General features: G+C 38.3%; 2 protein-coding genes across 6 annotated transcripts in view; both read right to left on the bottom strand.

The window, feature by feature from the left end:
• DIAPH2 (diaphanous related formin 2) overlaps positions 1-18,056 on the bottom strand; it is a 908,418-nt gene that overhangs the window by 692,679 nt on the left and 197,683 nt on the right. For all 5 annotated transcript variants that reach the window (XM_054470847.2, XM_054470849.2, XM_054470850.2 and 2 more), the window contains one exon: positions 12,889-13,028. In XM_054470847.2, coding sequence (XP_054326822.1) covers positions 12,889-13,028 — 140 coding nt within the window. The remainder of the gene's footprint in view (positions 1-12,888; positions 13,029-18,056) is intronic.
• On the bottom strand, positions 8,654-11,543 carry RPA4 (replication protein A4). Its single transcript, XM_054470852.2, has one exon. It carries the CDS (start codon positions 10,346-10,348, stop codon positions 9,563-9,565), a length of 786 nt encoding a protein of 261 aa, XP_054326827.1. The 5' UTR covers positions 10,349-11,543; the 3' UTR covers positions 8,654-9,562.

The following is an 18,056-nucleotide window of genomic DNA, read 5'->3' as shown; positions in this document are numbered from 1 at the left end:
ATATAGATATATATATCTGTATATACATACTAATATATATAGATATATATATGTATATACATACTAATATATATATAGATATATATATCTGTGTATATATATATAAAACACGTATCACACATAATTTTTCATTATTTTTTAATGTATTAAAAATGCCTATACGTCATCCAATAAGACATTTGGAGATGGAGTTTCAATTTCAAAAGAGAGGTCTGGCCAGGTGGGTGGCTCACACTTGTAATTCCAGCACTCTGGGAGGCCGAGGCAGGCGGATCACGAGGTCAGGAGTTTGAGACCAGCCTGGCCAACATGGCGAAACCCCGTCTCTACTAAAAATATAAAAATTAGCGGGAGGAGGAGCCAAGATGGCCAAATAGGAACAGCTCCGGTCTACAGCTCCCAGCGCGAGCGACGCAGAAGACGGGTGATTTCTGCATTTCCATCTGAGGTACCGTGTTCATCTCACTAGGGAGTGCCAGACAGTGGGCGCAGGTCAGTGGGTGAGCGCACCGTGCGCCAGCCAAAGCAGGGGCGAGGCATTGCCTCACTCGGGAAGCGCAAGGGGTCAGGGAGTTCCCCTTCCAGGGGTGACAGACAGCACCTGGAAAATCGGGCCACTCCCACCCGAATACTGTGCTTTTCCGACGGGCTTAGGAAACGGTGCCCCAGGAGAGTATAGCCCGCACCTGGCTCAGAGGGTCCTATGCCCACGGAGTCTCACTGATCGCTAGCACAGCAGTCTGAGATCAAACAGCAAGTCAGCAGCGAGGCTGGGGGAGGGGCGCCCGCCATTGCCCAGGCTCCCTTAGGTAAACAAAGCAGCCTGGAAGCTTGAACTGGGTGGAGCCCACCACAGCTCAAGGAGGCCTGCCTGCCTCTGTAGGCTCCACCTCTGGGGGCAGGGCACAGACAAACAAAAAGACAGCAGTAACCTCTGCAGACTTAAATGTCCCTGTCTGACAGCTGTGAGGAGAGCAGTGGTTCTCCGAGCACGCAGCTGGAGATCTGAGAACGGGCTGACTGCCTCCTCAAGTGGGTCCCTGACCCCTGACCCCCGAGCAGCCTAACTGGGAGGCACCCCCCAGCAGGGGCACACTGACACCTCACACGGCCGGCCGGGTACTCCAACAGACCTGCAGCTGAGGGTTCTGTCTGTTAGAAGGAAAACTAACAGAAAGGTCATCCACACCAAAAACCCATCTGTACATCACCATCATCAAAGACCAAAAGTAGATAAAACCACAAAGATGGGGAAAAAACAGAGCAGAAAAACTGGAAACTCTAAAAACCAGAGTACCTCTCCTCCTCCAAAGGAACGTAGTTCCTCACCAGCAACGGAACAAAGCTGGACGGAGAATGACTTTGACGAGCTGAGAGAAGAAGGCTTCAGACGATCAAATTACTCCGAGCTATGGGAGGATATTCAAACCAAAGGCAAAGAAGTTGAAAACTTTGAAAAAAATTTAGAAGAATGTATAACTAGAATAACCAATACAGAGAAGTGCTTAAAGGAGCTGATGGAGCTGAAAACCAAGGCTCGAGAACTACGTGAAGAATGCAGAAGCCTCAGGAGCCAATGCGATCAAATGGAAGAAAGGGTATCAGCCCTGGAAGATAAAATGAATGAAATGAAGCGAGAAGGGAAGTTTAGAGAAAAAAGAATAAAAAGAAACGAGCAAAGCCTCCAAGAAATGTGGGACTATGTGAAAAGACCAAATCTACGTCTGATTGGTGTACCTGAAAGTGACGGGGAGAATGGAAACAAGTTGGAAAACACTCTGCAGGATATTATCCAGGAGAACTTCCCCAATCTAGCAAGGCAGGCCAACATTCAGATTCAGGAAATACAGAGAACGCCACAAAGATACTCCTCGAGAAGAGCAACTCCAAGACACATAATTGTCAGATTCACCAAAGTTGAAATGAAGGAAAAAATGTTAAGGGCAGCCAGAGAGAAAGGTCGGGTTACCATCAAAGGGAAGCCCATCAGACTAACAGCGGATCTCTCGGCAGAAACCCTACAAGCCAGAAGAGAGTGGGGGCCAATATTCAACATTCTTAAAGAAAAGAATTTTCAACCCAGAATTTCATATCCTGCCAAACTAAGCTTCATAAGTGAAGGAGAAATAAAATACTTTACAGACAAGCAAATGCTGAGAGATTTTGTCACCACCAGGCCTGCCCTAAAAGAGCTCCTGAAGGAAGCGCTAAACATGGAAAGGCACAACCGGTACCAGCCACTGCAAAATCATACCAAATTGTAAAGACCATCGAGACTAGGAAGAGACTGCATCAACTAACGAGCAAAATATCCAGCTAAGATCATAATGACAGGATCAAATGCACACATAACAATATTAACTTTAAATGTAAATGGACTAAATGCTCCAATTAAAAGACACAGACTGGCAAATTGGATAAAGACTCAAGACCCATCAGTGTGCTATATTCAGGAAACCCATCTCACGTGCAGAGACACACATAGGCTCAAAATAAAAGGATGGAGGAAGATCTACCAAGCAAATGGAAAACAAAAAAAGGCAGGGGTTGCAATCCTAGTCTCTGATAAAACAGACTTTAAACCAACAAAGATCAAAAGAGACAAAGAAGGCCATTACATAATGGTAAAGGGATTAATTCAACAAGAAGAGCTAACTATCCTAAATATATATGCACCCAATACAGGAGCACCCAGATTCATAAAGCAAGTCCTGAGTGACCTACAAAGAGACTTAGACTCCCGAACATTAATAATGGGAGACTTTAACACCCCACTGTCAACATTAGACAGATCAGCGAGACAGAAAGTCAACAAGGATACCCAGGAATTGAACTCAGCTCTGCACCAAGCGGACCTAATAGACATCTACAGAACTCTCCACCCCAAATCAACAGAATATACATTTTTTTCACCACCACACCACACCTATTCCAAAATTGACCATATACTTGGAAGTAAAGCTCTCCTCAATAAATGTAAAAGAACAGAAATTATAACAAACTGTCTCTCAGATCACAGTGCAATCAAGCTAGAACTCAGGATTAAGAATCTCACTCAAAACCACTCAACTACGTGGAAACTGAACAACCTGCTCCTGAATGACTACTGGGTACATAATGAAATGAAGGCAGAAATAAAGATGTTCTTTGAAACCAACGAGAACCAAGACACAACATACCAGAATCTCTGGGATGCATTCAAAGCAGTGTGTAGAGGGAAATTTATAGCACTAAATGCCCACAAGAGAAAGCAGGAAAGATCCAAAATTGACACCCTAACATCACAATTAAAAGAACTAGAAAAGCAAGAGCAAACACATTCAAAAGCTAGCAGAAGGCAAGAAATAACTAAAATCAGAGCAGAACTGAAGGAAATAGAGACACAAAAAACTGTTCAAAAAATAAATGAATCCAGGAGCTGGTTTTTTGAAAGGATCAACAAAATTGATAGACCGCTAGCAAGATTAATAAAGAAAAAAAGAGAGAAGAATCAAATAGATGCAATAAAAAATGATAAAGGGGATATCACCACCGATCCCACAGAAATACAAACTACCATCAGAGAATATTACAAACACCTCTATGCAAATAAACTAGAAAATCTAGAAGAAATGGATAAATTCCTCAACACATACACCCTCCCAAGACTAAACCAGGAAGAAGTTGAATCTCTGAATAGACCAATAACAGGAGCTGAAATTGTGGCAATAATCAATAGCTTACCAACCAAAAAAAGTCCAGGACCAGATGGGTTCACAGCCGAATTCTACCAGAGGTACAAGGAGGAGCTGGTACCATTCCTTCTGAAACTATTCCAATCAATAGAAAAAGAGGGAATCCTCCCTAACTCATTTTATGAGGCCAGCATCATCCTGATACCAAAGCCTGGCAGAGACACAACAAAAAAAGAGAATTTTAGACCAATATCCTTGATGAACATTGATGCAAAAATCCTCAATAAAATACTGGCAAACAGAATCCAGCAGCACATCAAAAAGCTTATCCACCATGATCAAGTGGGCTTCATCCCTGGGATGCAAGGCTGGTTCAATATACGCAAATCAATAAATGTAATCCAGCATATAAACAGAACCAAAGACAAAAGCCACATGATTATCTCAATAGATGCAGAAAAGGCCTTTGACAAAATTCAACAACCCTTCATGCTAAAACCTCTCAATAAATTAGGAATTGATGGGACGTATCTCAAAATAATAAGAGCTATTTATGACAAACCCACAGCCAATATCATACTGAATGGGCAAAAACTGGAAGCATTCCCTTTGAAAACTGGCACAAGACAGGGATGCCCTCTCTCACCACTTCTATTCAACATAGTGTTGGAAGTTCTGGCCAGGGCAATTAGGCAGGAGAAGGAAATCAAGGGTATTCAATTAGGAAAAGAGGAAGTCAAATTGTCCCTGTTTGCAGATGACATGATAGTATATTTAGAAAACCCCATTGTCTCAGCCCAAAATCTCCTTAAGCTGATAAGCAACTTCAGCAAAGTCTCAGGATACAAAATCAATGTGCAAAAATCACAAGCATTCTTATACATCAATAACAGACAAACAGAGAGCCAAATCATGAGTGAACTCCCATTCACACTTGCTTCAAAGAGAATAAAATACCTAGGAATCCAACTTACAAGGGATGTGAAAGACCTCTTCAAGGAGAACTACAAACCACTGCTCAACGAAATAAAAGAGGATACAAACAAATGGAAGAACATTCCATGCTCATGGATAGGAAGAATCAATATCATGAAAATGGCCATCCTTCCCAAGGTAATTTACAGATTCAATGCCATCCCCATCAAGCTACCAATGACTTTCTTCACAGAATTGGAAAAAACTACTTTAAAGTTCATGTGGAACCAAAAAAGAGCCCGCATCGCCAAGTCAATCCTAAGCCAAAAGAACAAAGGTGGAGGCATCACACTACCTGACTTCAAACTATACTACAAGGCTACAGTAACCAAAACAGCATGGTACTGGTACCAAAACAGAGATATAGATCAATGGAACAGAACAGAGCCGTCAGAAATAATGCCACATATCTACAAGTATCTGATCTTTGACAAACCTGAGAAAAACAAGAAATGGGGAAAGGATTCCCTATTTAATAAATGGTGCTGGGAAAACTGGCTAGCCATATGTAGAAAGCTGAAACTGGATCCCTTCCTTACACCGTATACAAAAATCAATTCAAGATGGATTAAAGACTTAAATGTTAGACCTAAAACAATAAAAACCCTAGAAGAAAACCTAGGCATTACCATTCAGGACATAGGCATGGGCAAGGACTTCATGTCTAAAACACCAAAAGCAATGGCAACAAAAGCCAAAATTGACAAATGGGATCTAATTAAACTCAAGAACTTCTGCACAGCAAAAGAAACTACCATCAGAGTGAACAGGCAACCTACAAAACGGGAGAAAATTTTCGCAACCTACTCATCTGACAAAGGGCTAATATCCAGAATCTACAATGAACTCCAACAAATTTACAAGAAAAAAACAAACAACCCCATCAAAAAGTGGGCGAAGGACATGAACAGACACTTCTCAAAAGAAGACATTTATGCAGCCAAAAGACACATGAAAAAATGCTCACCATCACTGGCCATCAGAGAAATGCAAATCAAAACCACAATGAGATACCATCTCACACCAGTTAGAATGGCAATCATTAAAAAGTCAGGAAACAACAGGTGCTGGAGAGGATGTGGAGAAATAGGAACACTTTTACACTGTTGGTGGGACTGTAAACTAGTTCAACCCTTGTGGAAGTCAGTGTGGCGATTCCTCAGGGATCTAGAACTAGAAATTCCATTCGACCCAGCCATCCCATTACTGGGTATATACCCAAAGGACTATAAATCATGCTGCTATAAAGACACATGCACACGTATGTTTATTGCGGCACTATTCACAATAGCAAAGACTTGGAACCAACCCAAATGTCCAACAATGATAGACTGGATTAAGAAAATGTGGCACATATACACCATGGAATACTATGCAGCCATAAAAAATGATGAGTTCATGTCCTTTGTAGGGACATGGATGAAATTGGAAATCATCATTCTCAGTAAACTATCACAAGAACAAAAAACCAAACACCGCGTATTCTCACTCATAGGTGGGAATTGAACAATGAGAACACATGGACACAGGAAGGGGAACATCACACTTCGGGGACTGTTGTGGGGTGGGGGGAGGGGGGAGGGATAGCATTGGGAGATATACCTAATGCTAGATGACGAGTTGGTGGGTGCAGCACACCAACATGGCACATGTATACATATGTAACTTACCTGCACATTGCGCACATGTACCATAAAACCTAAAGTATAATAATAATAATAATAATAAAAGAAAAAAAAAGAAAACAAAACAAACAAACAAAAAAATTAGCTGGGCATGGTGGCAGGCACCTGTAATCCCAGCTACTCAGGAGGCTGAGGCAGGAGAATCGCTTGAACCTGGGAGGCAGAGGTTGCAGTGAGCCGAGACTGTGACATTGCACTCCAGCCTGGGCAACAAGAGCAAGACTCTGTCTCAAAAAAAAAAAAAAGAGACAGACAGAGAGGTCTGAGCTGAAAATGTAAATCTACGCATCACAGGGATCATACATACACATACACACACACACATACACACACGCACAACACATACACACAACTCCCACTCTTAGAACAGTACTTGGGAGATAATAAATAGTAAATAAATGTTAAAATGTTAACTATTATTATCTTTAATAAGCATTTCAGAAGTCAATAAAATTTAAGCTTATCAAAATTAAAGTTAACACTTAAATGCATATAGTAGGAACTCAATAAAGGTTTCATGAACAAATATAATTCTTGCTAGTTATCTTTTTTAAATTGCTGTTATAAAAAGTAAACAGAAATTGAAAAAAATAAGAATTTATGTTTTTCAGCTTCTACTCCAAATATTACTAAATGTAGTAGGTAAAAGTAACAAAATGATCACTAATAATTATGACCATAATAAGATTATTATATTGGCCTTGAAAACACTTTCAAATATATTTATTCATAGTTAATTTAGAATCAACCTCAATATAAATACATACATTTCATAAGCCTGTGAGCCATAGGAAAAAACCTTGGGTAGATTATAATCATCAATTATGTTTTTCAGGTTCCTCAGGCTTAAATGTCCCTGCCCAAAACAGTCAATAGTATGTCCCCAGGATTTGTATCTTATCCTCAAAAGGTGTGGCTACCTATCAGGGCAGGACCTTGGAGAAAGGGGATATTAGCCAAGTCATTCCCAGTCTAAACAAAATTGAAAAAGTATGCATGCCAGGTGGGTGTTCAAAATGAACTTTAAAAATCTGCTACCTTTAACATGGACTAAATATACATGTATAAAACAATTCAGTGATTTTCTGCCTAAAAATGTTTTATTTCCACTGACATTATATCTAGACCTACTTACTATTTTTCCACTGCTATCTCTTACCTGCAGCAGAATCCACTAAAGCACATGATTCCATTCAGAAGAATAAGTGTTGGGAGGAGTAATTTTAAAAGCCTAAAAGAACCCCAAGGAACACAGATAGAGGACATTTCCCCTCACAGATGGGGGAGAGGTTGGTCTTCTGCCTTAAATTCAGGTGTACATATCTCAGTGTATCAGTTTGCAGAGACAAAAGCAGTTTGGCCTCCCAAACAAACAAAAAAAAAAAAAGAGTTTTTTCCCCCTCCTTCTGGAGGCATGCTCCTAGTGTAGGAAAAACAAGTGGCTACGCATCCACTGGCCAGCTGGATCAGCTCAAGCAATTATGGGAGTGACCTATAATTATACTCATAAATATCAGATTTTAATGTCACAAAAGAATATTGTATCTGCTAGACTCTTTCTTTCAGGTCCACAATTCCAAGTATATATGCCCCTTGTTGCCTCTCCCCCAGTATGATTTTCCCTAGGACAGGTAACCTTTTTCAACAAAAAGTGGTTCCTAATATTTTAGGTTTATGAAGACCAGAATTTTCAAAATGTCTGATAATTTAAGTAACAGGTTTATAGTATGTTATTCATTTGTCCTTTTCAAGAGTGCCATTTACAATTTCTTTACTTTCAAGGGGAAGAAAAATATGCATCACGAAGCTTAAGCAAGAATTGGTGGTTTTTCTAATGGCCACTGACAGAGGCCATTTTCTGAAAGTTTTCCTGGAAGTACAGAGTACTGGCAATGTTCCATTTAAGAGATTTTTTTTTTTTTGCAGTTTTCATGATTCAATTAGACAAATAATGTTCTTCTCTTCTATTTGTATATTATATATGAATATACATATATAAAATATAACATATATTCATTAAAAAGTATATATTTTTTTCTTTCCTCTAATGTAAAAAAAATTAGCATCTTGAAAGATACCATCTTTAGTGTATAGGTAACTGAGGGCTTTCGTTAATGGTCAATTATTTAAAAGTCTCACATAATTTATATAATCCACACTAAAATGTATTGTTAGAACTAGGCTATAGCATATGTTCTGGGTATTTTATATATAGAAAAGAAAAAATTCTGGATAATTGAAACTATTAATCCTCAAGGATATAAAACAAAAAGGCTTTTTCAAATGTACTTAGGAAAAAAAACCACACAGGAAAGTTAAGATTTTGTAAAACTACTTTAATAAAACATTTGAATGAATTTGTGTTAAACTCAGTAAGTTTCATATTCCTATGACTTGTTTCCCTAACGTCCTAAAAATTACCTTGTTATACATAAAACAGAGCATTTAGTAAAATAAATAATACACCAGCACATCAAACTTACAGAAACTCTGGCATCCATTTACCATACAACTACAATAAATTGTAATTTCATCCAAATACCATATCATATATGAAATAATCATTAAACTTCACCACATTTTAAAAAATTCAAAGATAACCTGGAAAAAATGATTTATTTTTCATATCATAGTATCATAGTATAATCTTATTTTAAGAAAACATAAATTCATAGTAATAAGAGCAAATCACACATAAATGTTTGAACTGAGCATCAGAATTCACAAATTAATATCTTCAGCTCATTTGAATTAATCAAATACTAAATACTATATTAAGCAAGAGATAACAATATCATTATAATAAGCTAAATCCAAACATGGAAAATAAGTCTAACATAAAAACAAGCAAGACTTTTTTTTTTTTTTTTTTGTCTTTTCGCTGGCTCCCTGACTGCAACTAGTTTTTCTTTTGGAAAAAGAAGCTCCAACACAATTAAATAATAAATTTCTACATTTTCTGTAGTTTTTCTTCCCCCAAAATCATCATGTTTCCATTAGCTTGCTAGTAAATCCTACAGAGTTGTCAATTTATCCATCACCATCTCTCTCTGAGCTTCAAATATAGAAAATCCAAAAAGTTCAAAGCAGTTAGAAAAGCAGCGAGTTGACAAAGAACGCCACTTGAGATTTTTTTTTTTAGTCCTACTTCCTAAAAAGTCAACAGGTCAAAATTACTCACAGCTGGATGCAAGGGTCTTCGGAAAGTGAAAGGATGTTTTCCCTGCCTCAATCAGCAGACTTAAAATGCTCCCGATCCACAGTGGGATAGATGTGGCCCTCAACGGTCAGATAATCAATCGCTTCCTTGATGGCCTTGACGCTAAGGTCGCAGAGCTGAGCCTGGAGCTCATGGATGCTCTTCCCTTCCTGATGAGGACACTCATGAATCAAACGCAGCACTTCGTCCCGGATGAAACTGCGGTGACTCTCATCGTTATCCCCAGCATCATTCACTTCTGATGGAGACACAGGCACACTTTCTACAGTGGTATCACGACAGGCTTTATCCAGCATCATGTGTGCATTGACCGTTTCCAGAATATGCACGGTGAACTCGTTCATGTCCTCTAGGACATGAATTTTCAATACCTCAAGGCTCTTTGTTCCCGTGGGACATTTGAGGATACCAAACACTTTGACATATACTCCGACTGTCAGTGGAGTCACTTGCTTGACTTTCTCTCTACCAAACCACTGTCGGGCCTCGATTGGTTTCGCGGTCATATCATCAATTTTGTAACAAATGTGATTTGAAGCCTTGTCTGCCCCTCTGATTACCCCCACGATGGAGACCTGGGAAACTATAATTCCCCTAATCTTGAACACAGTGTCAAACACAGTAGAGCTGAGAAGCTGGTTCACATTACACGGTACAACGTCCTGAATTCGGACCTTAGGTCTTTGGGTCTTAATAGCAGGAGCTGCATCTCTCTCACACAGTGGGTCACTGCCTCCACTCGCTCCATCAGCAGCAGAAATGCTGCCATAGCTCCCAAACCCACTCTTACTCATCTTCAAGACAGCTCAGGCTGAGGAGAAGGTGGGCTTTGGCTCGTCTGGGGCTCCACGGACGGCTTTGAGTTCTCCACAGAAGGCTTCGAGCTCTCTACAGAAGGCTTCGAGCTGTCCGAAAGGCTACGATTGAATGCTGGGAGCCTGAGGACGTGACAAGCGTCACGCTACCTGTGGACCAATCAACTACCAGAATGCATCTGCTTCCAGCCAGTCAGGGTCGGCCACCTTCTCACCTGATCACATAATCCTTCCCTGTGTGACAATGGTTGCTACATCCTAAAAGCCCCACACGAGGGGAGCCCTGTTGCTTAGCTGGTCAAAGCGCCTATCTAGTAAAAGTCCCACGTGTAATTTCAAGCAAGCCTTTCCCAACATCTCTATAAAAATGCATTTTTACTCGCCCCCCCCTTTATTTCTTAATGCTACAACTTCTACAATTACTTTTAAAACACTCATTTATTCATTCATTCAAACAACAATGCAACAGAAATTTTAGGAGCACAAAGTGCTTGGCAAAACGGTGGAGTGCTGTACGTTACGTGCAGGGGGGGAAATGCACCACCGTAGTTACTGTTCTCAAGAACTCACGTCCCCTGTTCATTCAAACCATTAAAACTAGGAGCATCAGGCTGGGCGCAGTGGCTCAAGCCTGTAATCCCAGAACTTTGGGAGGCTGAGGCAGGTTGATTACTTGAGGTCAGGAGTTCGAGACTAGCCTGCCAAAGTGGTGAAACCCCGTCTCTACTAAAAATACTACAATTAGCCAGGCGTGGTGGTGCATGCTTGTAATCCCAGCTACTCGGAAGGCTGAGGCAGGAGAATCGCTTGAACCCAGGAGGCAGAGGTTGCAGTGAACCGAGACAGCACCACTGCACTCCAGCCTGGGTGACAAGAACAAAACTCCGTCTCAAAAAAAAAAAAAACAAAAAACAAAAAAAAAACCTAGGAGCATTTTGGAAGAAATGGCAAGACAATCGTCTTTCAACGATTATCATACTCTAAGATAAGTCACATCTTGACACTGGCTTTTTAAAAAATTTTTGTTGTTTTAAAATTGTAATTTTCTGGGTATTTTGCCAAGTGCACTATAAATAAGTAATTAATATATTTCAATTTATACATAAATCCAAACTGAATGACTGAGCTCTAAATTATTTTCAAGGCTCTGTGGACGGGACAGAAAAGTACAAGACAGACCTATTATATATTAGGAAAAACATGGATAAAATCACAGTAAGTTTTTTATATACTCTTATGGAGTAAATTCTGAACTTAAGATTCTAGTAGTTACATAAATAGATCCCGGATTTTTTTTTTTTTTTTTTTCTGGAGACAGGGTCTTGCTGTGTCTCCCAGGTTGGAGTGCAGTGGCGGGATATGGGCTCAATGCAACCTCCACCTCCCGGGCTCAGGTGATCCTCCCACCTCAGCCTCGTGAATATCTGGGACCACAGGCGCACACCACCACATCTGGCTGACTTTTTTGTATTTTTGGTAGAGATGGGTTTTCACCATGTTGGCCAGGCTGGTCTCGAACTCCTGGACTCAAGCGATCCACTTGCCTCAGCCCCCTGAAGCGCAGGGATTATAGGTGTGAGCCCCAATGCCCGGCCAAGAATGTTTTGATATTTTATTGAAATTTTATTTTTCTTTGTAAAACATTTTACAAAGAAGGAACCACAGTTACTGGAATCCACCATTGGCAAGTAACCTCCTAACAATCCTTTGTAGTTAGTTAATAGCCTAAATTAGTAGAGTTTTGAGGAGTTTATTAATGCTCTCGCTTCTTTTACTGGTTAAAATAATTCACTTTTTGCTATCTCAAAATTACAGAAATACGTGAAGAGTATATCTAAAACTTATAGAAGAACATGAAGTTATATATACCTTTCAAGTTTTAAAAGAATAAAATCTGCTGGGCGCGGTGGCTCACGCCTGTAATCCCAGCACTTTAGGAGACCGAGGCAGGTGGATCACGAGATCAAGAGTTCGAGACCAGCCTGGCCAATATGGTGAAACCCCTTCCCTACTAAAAATACAAACATCAGCCAGGCATGATGGTGCGCGCCTGTAGTCCCAGCTACTCAGGAGGCTGAGGTAGAAGAATTGCTTAAACCTGGGAGGCAGAGGTTGCAGTGAACCAAGATCGTGCCACTGCACTCCAGCCTGGGCGACAGAACGAGACTCTGTCTCACAAAAAAAAAAGAATAAAATCATGGAGCAAATATACTTAATTTGCTTTATAAATAAATATATAATAATTATCTGAGCCCACAAATAGATTTCCATGTAAATGTGGATATTTAACTTCTGGCTCTATGTTAACATTTGTATTCTTAAAATTGTACATTACTAGAGATCCAACTAAATATATTTTTTAAAGTTTACAACTTCACAATCAGATGCTGCTGTTTTATTAACATCAGATTTTTAGTCAGGAAATCTTGAGGTTTAAATAACAAAACGTATTATATTCCCAAACAATTATATACACTACAAATTGTATGAATCATACCGAAATGATAAGAACAACTTACCTGACCGGATTGCTGGTTAAAGAAACCCTGAGGGATTCTAGGCAATTAAGAAGTTTCTCATCTGATATACCCGATCGTAATTCATGAACATATTCTTGTGAAGACAGGGTGCATTCATGTTTGCTGTTTTTCAGCCCACCCTATAAAATAAACAAAGAGACCATTTTAGACAATGTTTCAAAAAAAATTTTAAGTAAAATAATGCATAGAATATTTGTTATATAAAAATGTGTGCAGAGTGCTACACACTTAAAAATTCTTGATCACAGAATTGATATGGTAAAATTGTGTTGTATATATCTCAACATTTTCCTCAACCTCATTTAAAAAAAAATTACAGTGCTGGTGCTCATGACCTGAATAGAATATGAACTTGAATTACATAAAGTGTCATTGACAGGGGTGCTTAAATTTACAATTCAGGCATTAGAATTAATATTAGCTAGTCCTCCTTAACCCAGAGGATAAGCATTCAAAAATCATCTTATTAATTTTCCTAGTTAAGATATGTATATTCAATTCCACAAAATCCAGCAAATAAAATTTAATATATACTGTTATACATAACCCAAATCTATTGAAAGATATCAGAGTATAAGCCTTTCTAAAAAAAAAAAATAAGTGAAAACAGTTATTAAAATGTAGAACAATACAGTCTCCAATTAGCATGTTAATTAATCAAATCAGTTGAAAGCATTCACCAGTTCCCAATTATTCCTTTCTGGTACTCTCAGGTTGTAGATTAATCTTAAAAAGTCATTAAATACATTTATCTGATAGTGACTAGTTTTTAACTTAATTTTCAATATAGATGGACTTATTTCTAGAACTCATCTCATCACAGCTCCTTAACTTCATCATCTTGCTGTAACTATATAAGCAGTTCAGGGAAAAGGCTGGGAGGAAAACATTGTCAACACATTCACTATACTAACAACTCATAGTTTCACATTCTAGACGTACTTAATCATAATTGCCCCTTTCCTATACTGTAAATGTATATCCCTGAATTAAGACTCGAAGCTTGAGTCCCATTTTACAGGTTCATAAAAATTACACTCAGTTTCTGCTAAGCATCTAAGGATACTTACTATAAAATAACATCATAAGGATATAATGTCATAGGAAATATAATATTATAAGGAGATCATAAGGAAAGGAATTTTTCCCCATTGGGTAGAGGTATTATCATTAGAGGATATGACATTTAAAAAAATGTTAATAATGAGAAATGAGTTCCCTATGGTTTCACACTATTTGGGTTTTTATTGAGAATGCCTCTTCAATGTAGAAAGTGTTAATCATTCTTAATTTCTGAATTTTAAAAATCCCATTAAATGCTACATTTTTAAAGTCTGATAAAGGCTTATAACATATAGGGGAACTCTATTCCCTTAGCGCTGTGGCAATATTATCATTATTACAGCACTTAAAATATTGTGGTAGAGGTCATTATTTGTGTCGGTCTCACTTCTACATTGGGAACTCCATCTATGCCACATAACTAACACAGGTCATGAATTTAGTGAGCCTCAATAAAAGTGTGTTATTATTGAACTTCTCCATAATAACTGCAGAACAAGGAATACGATTTCATACTTTGAGCTCCCATATTTTGTATAATGGCCACTGACTTGGTATTTCTTGTTTCGTTATGAGACACAGTAGATGTTAAAAGTATACTGGATGGGCCGGGGACAGTGGCTCATGCCTGGAATCCCAGCACTTTGGGAGGCTGGGGCGGGTGGAACACTTGAGGTCAGGGGTTCGAAATCAGCCTGGCCAATGTGGTGAAACTCCGTCTCTACTAAAAATACAAAAATTAGCCGGGCATGGAGGCACATGCCTGTAATCCCAGCAACTCAGGGGGCTAAGACACGAGAATAGCTTGAACCCGAGAGGTAGAGGTTGCAGTGAGCTGAAATCCCGCCACAGCACTCCAGCCTGAGCCACAGAGCAAGACTCCGTCTCCTCCACAAATAAAAAAGTATACTGGATGAAACATCATCACCTAAATGGCACAGTAAGTAAAACCATCACTGAGAGATCATGTCCATATTCCTGTAACTTCCTTATCCATCTATTATTTCACAAGGAATAATAGCAAGTAAATATTTAAAGCATAATTTTGCAAATTCAAAATTATAGTTTTATTTTTGCTCGGCAAACTCACTTTCTACAACAATACAAAGTTCATCAGTAACAAGAGATCTATTTACTACATGTGCCAGTCTGAAAACTACTAGTAAAAGGAATTAAAATTTTCAAGTCTGTAGTCACATACCACTTTCATATAATCCTCAAAGTTATTTTTAAATTAATATATAAAAAGGCACCACTAATCCTCCCCTAGAGGATTGTATATGGAATTTAACCCTGTTGCGTGACCTCTGTATTTTGCAGTTTTCTCAGCCTTGAAGACCCTTACCCCAACCTCTCCATTGCTGGCTCCAATCATTTTAATCTCAGCTCCATAGTCTTCTCTCCACCCCACATTCTAGTTATCATCGCAACACCATTTTAAATATCATTTACAGTATTACCTCTATGAAAATTTATTTTTGTAATTTAGTTTACTGTCTTCTGCGCTAAAACATAAGCTCTTATGACACGATTCTTGCCTGCCTTGTTCACCACTATATCCTCAGATCTTAAGACAGTGCTTAAGTAAGCATTCAATACATATTTCCTGAATGAATGAATGGATGGATGGCTGGGTGGATGGATGGAAAGAGAATAAACAAAAGGGTAGATGAGTGATGAGTTTCAACATGCTGAAGATTCTAAGCTTAGTTTTGCTTCAGAATATTATAGTTCTGAGACTTTCAGTTATAATATATTCAGAGATGCTGAATATAGAACAGGTAAACTGAGACACTGTATGGCATGCTGAGGACAGCTCAGAGGTATTTTATATTGGGCATCTCACGGACACAGAATAATCTACTGAGAAAATGTTGGTTCCCTTTTTCTAATTGATTCCCTACAGGATTAGACTAATTGGGATATATGGTCATGGCTGAGGTACTCCTTGTGGACAAGTGAGCCAGCCCATCACTTTGTGGCTCACTCCCCACCCAAGTCTTAGAAACAAGCTTAAATTACAAAATTTAGGATCCTCTCTGGTTATAAGGAATGGAAGCAAACAATCTACTAGAGCATGACAGAGAATATATAACTTTATAGAACAGATGCTTTTTACCAAGCTTAGAAGGACTTTGAGATTTTAACATAAGTTCATATTTGAAAATTATGAAAATATGATAGCAAGCTAAGGCTGGACTGGCCCTTAAAGATCAGTTCTTCTAATATCCTCATTACAAAAATGAGGAATCCAAATAATTGCCTAAGTTCACATAATCAGTAAGAGTATGAGACTAAAACAAATATTCTGGTCCTTGGATAGCTCCTGTCTCTACTCTATACCACTTTTTCTCAATATTGAATAAAACGTTAAAGCAACAAGTATTTAATTCTGAAATCTCTATTACAAAATGTCAAGGTGTCAAAGTACCTTCAGTATAATCAATATGGTGCAAAATAATATTTTAAAAATCACCTAAAAACAAAATAGTGCAATACATTAATTCTCATAATAGTTAATAGGGCTGTAATACAAGAATGGCTTATTAACATCCTGTTCTGATACTGAACAAAGGAAACAACTAGATAATGGATGGGTAATAATGGAAATTTTAATTAGCTGCTCTGTATGAGATTAATGAAAATTACCACTGTGCCCATTTGATCTTTAAAAAATAATACAAAGTTAGCAATTAGCATACATCATGCTATTCCAAACCTAGGTGAACAAAGAGCTTTCCTAATTTGAAGCCATTCCTTAATTTGAAAATCATTAGGATGGCGATACTAGTCAATGTGACTGGGCTTGTATTATTTTAAGACAGTACACAAATAATCAAAAGGTAGTTTGGGCCAGTTTAACAGTCACAGATTCCCCTTGCTCTGATATGAAATGTTAAAATCAACAGCAGAGAAGCAATTATTCTAAGAAAGAACACTTTTAGTTTGCAGTGGAGATAACCACTTCTGAGTTTAGATGGACTTAGTCTGAGCATGGTCTGTCATTTTTTAATGTAAAAAAAGACTTACTTACAATTTGAGAAAAGGCTTTATGGTTCTTAGTTGTAAAGGTATCTTGCTGTAGACACTAGACAGAACTATTGATTGTACACAGGTCTTTTCAGCTACAGCATGCACATAGATATCAATTACTATCAGGGATGTCATCTTCAAATAGAATGGGCAATATTTTCATGAAAACAGTAATTTTATTAGTGTTATTGACCATGATTTACAAACCCGAATGAAGTCCATTTCTTTGGCTATTTTAATCAAATAAGTTTCTTATCTATCATCATGTTCTTTGAAAATATAATGCTATAGATTAACATATTTGGGATTATATCTACAAAGGTTCATACTGTTGTTCTTGGAGAGGCTCCCATAACTTTCAAACGTAAGAAATCAAAATGCCATTTTCATCACCATCAGTTCCTTGAGTTCAAGGAGGAAAGGGAAACACAAAATAAGTGCTCTATCCAAGTGAATCTATTTATTTATTCTGATAGCAGTATACTTGGTTTGAACAGAGAATGCTATATATTGCAGAACCTTTAGATGGCCTCTCTCCATTTATGTAAGAAAGCCATCTCTTACTGGGAGAGTAATAGAGTTATGTAATTTATATATCTAAAAATATAAAATATATATTAAAATCAATTTATATTATAATAAAGCTTAAAATAATTTAATATGCAATTTGCATTGAAAATTTTTTTTATTATTATACTTTAAGTTCTAGGGTACATGTACATAACGTGCAGGTTTGTTATATATGTATACATGTGCCATGTTGGTGTGCTGCACCCATTAACTCATCATTTACATTAGGTATATCTCCTAATGCTATCCCTCCCCCATCCCCAAACCCCACAACAGGCCCCGGTGTGTGATGTCCCCCTTCCTGTGTCCAAGTGTTCTTATTGTTCAATTCCCACCTATGAGTGACAACATGCAGTGTTTGGTTTTTTGTCCTTGCCATAGTTTGCTGAGAATGATGGTTTCCAGCTTCATCCATGGCCCTACAAATGACATGAGCTCATCATTTTTTATGGCTGCGTAGTATTTCATGGTGTATATGTGCC

This window comes from Pongo pygmaeus, chromosome X (assembly GCF_028885625.2).
Source record: "Pongo pygmaeus isolate AG05252 chromosome X, NHGRI_mPonPyg2-v2.0_pri, whole genome shotgun sequence".
NCBI classification, from domain to species: domain Eukaryota; kingdom Metazoa; phylum Chordata; class Mammalia; order Primates; family Hominidae; genus Pongo; species Pongo pygmaeus.
The sequence above is the reverse complement of the archived record's forward strand: the minus strand, read 5'-3'. Positions and strand labels throughout refer to the sequence as shown.

Bases quoted from the DNA above. Each gene is read 5' to 3' on its own strand.
- RPA4 (XM_054470852.2), bottom strand. From the start codon at position 10,348: ATGAGTAAGAGTGGGTTTGGGAGCTATGGCAGCATTTCTGCTGCTGAT.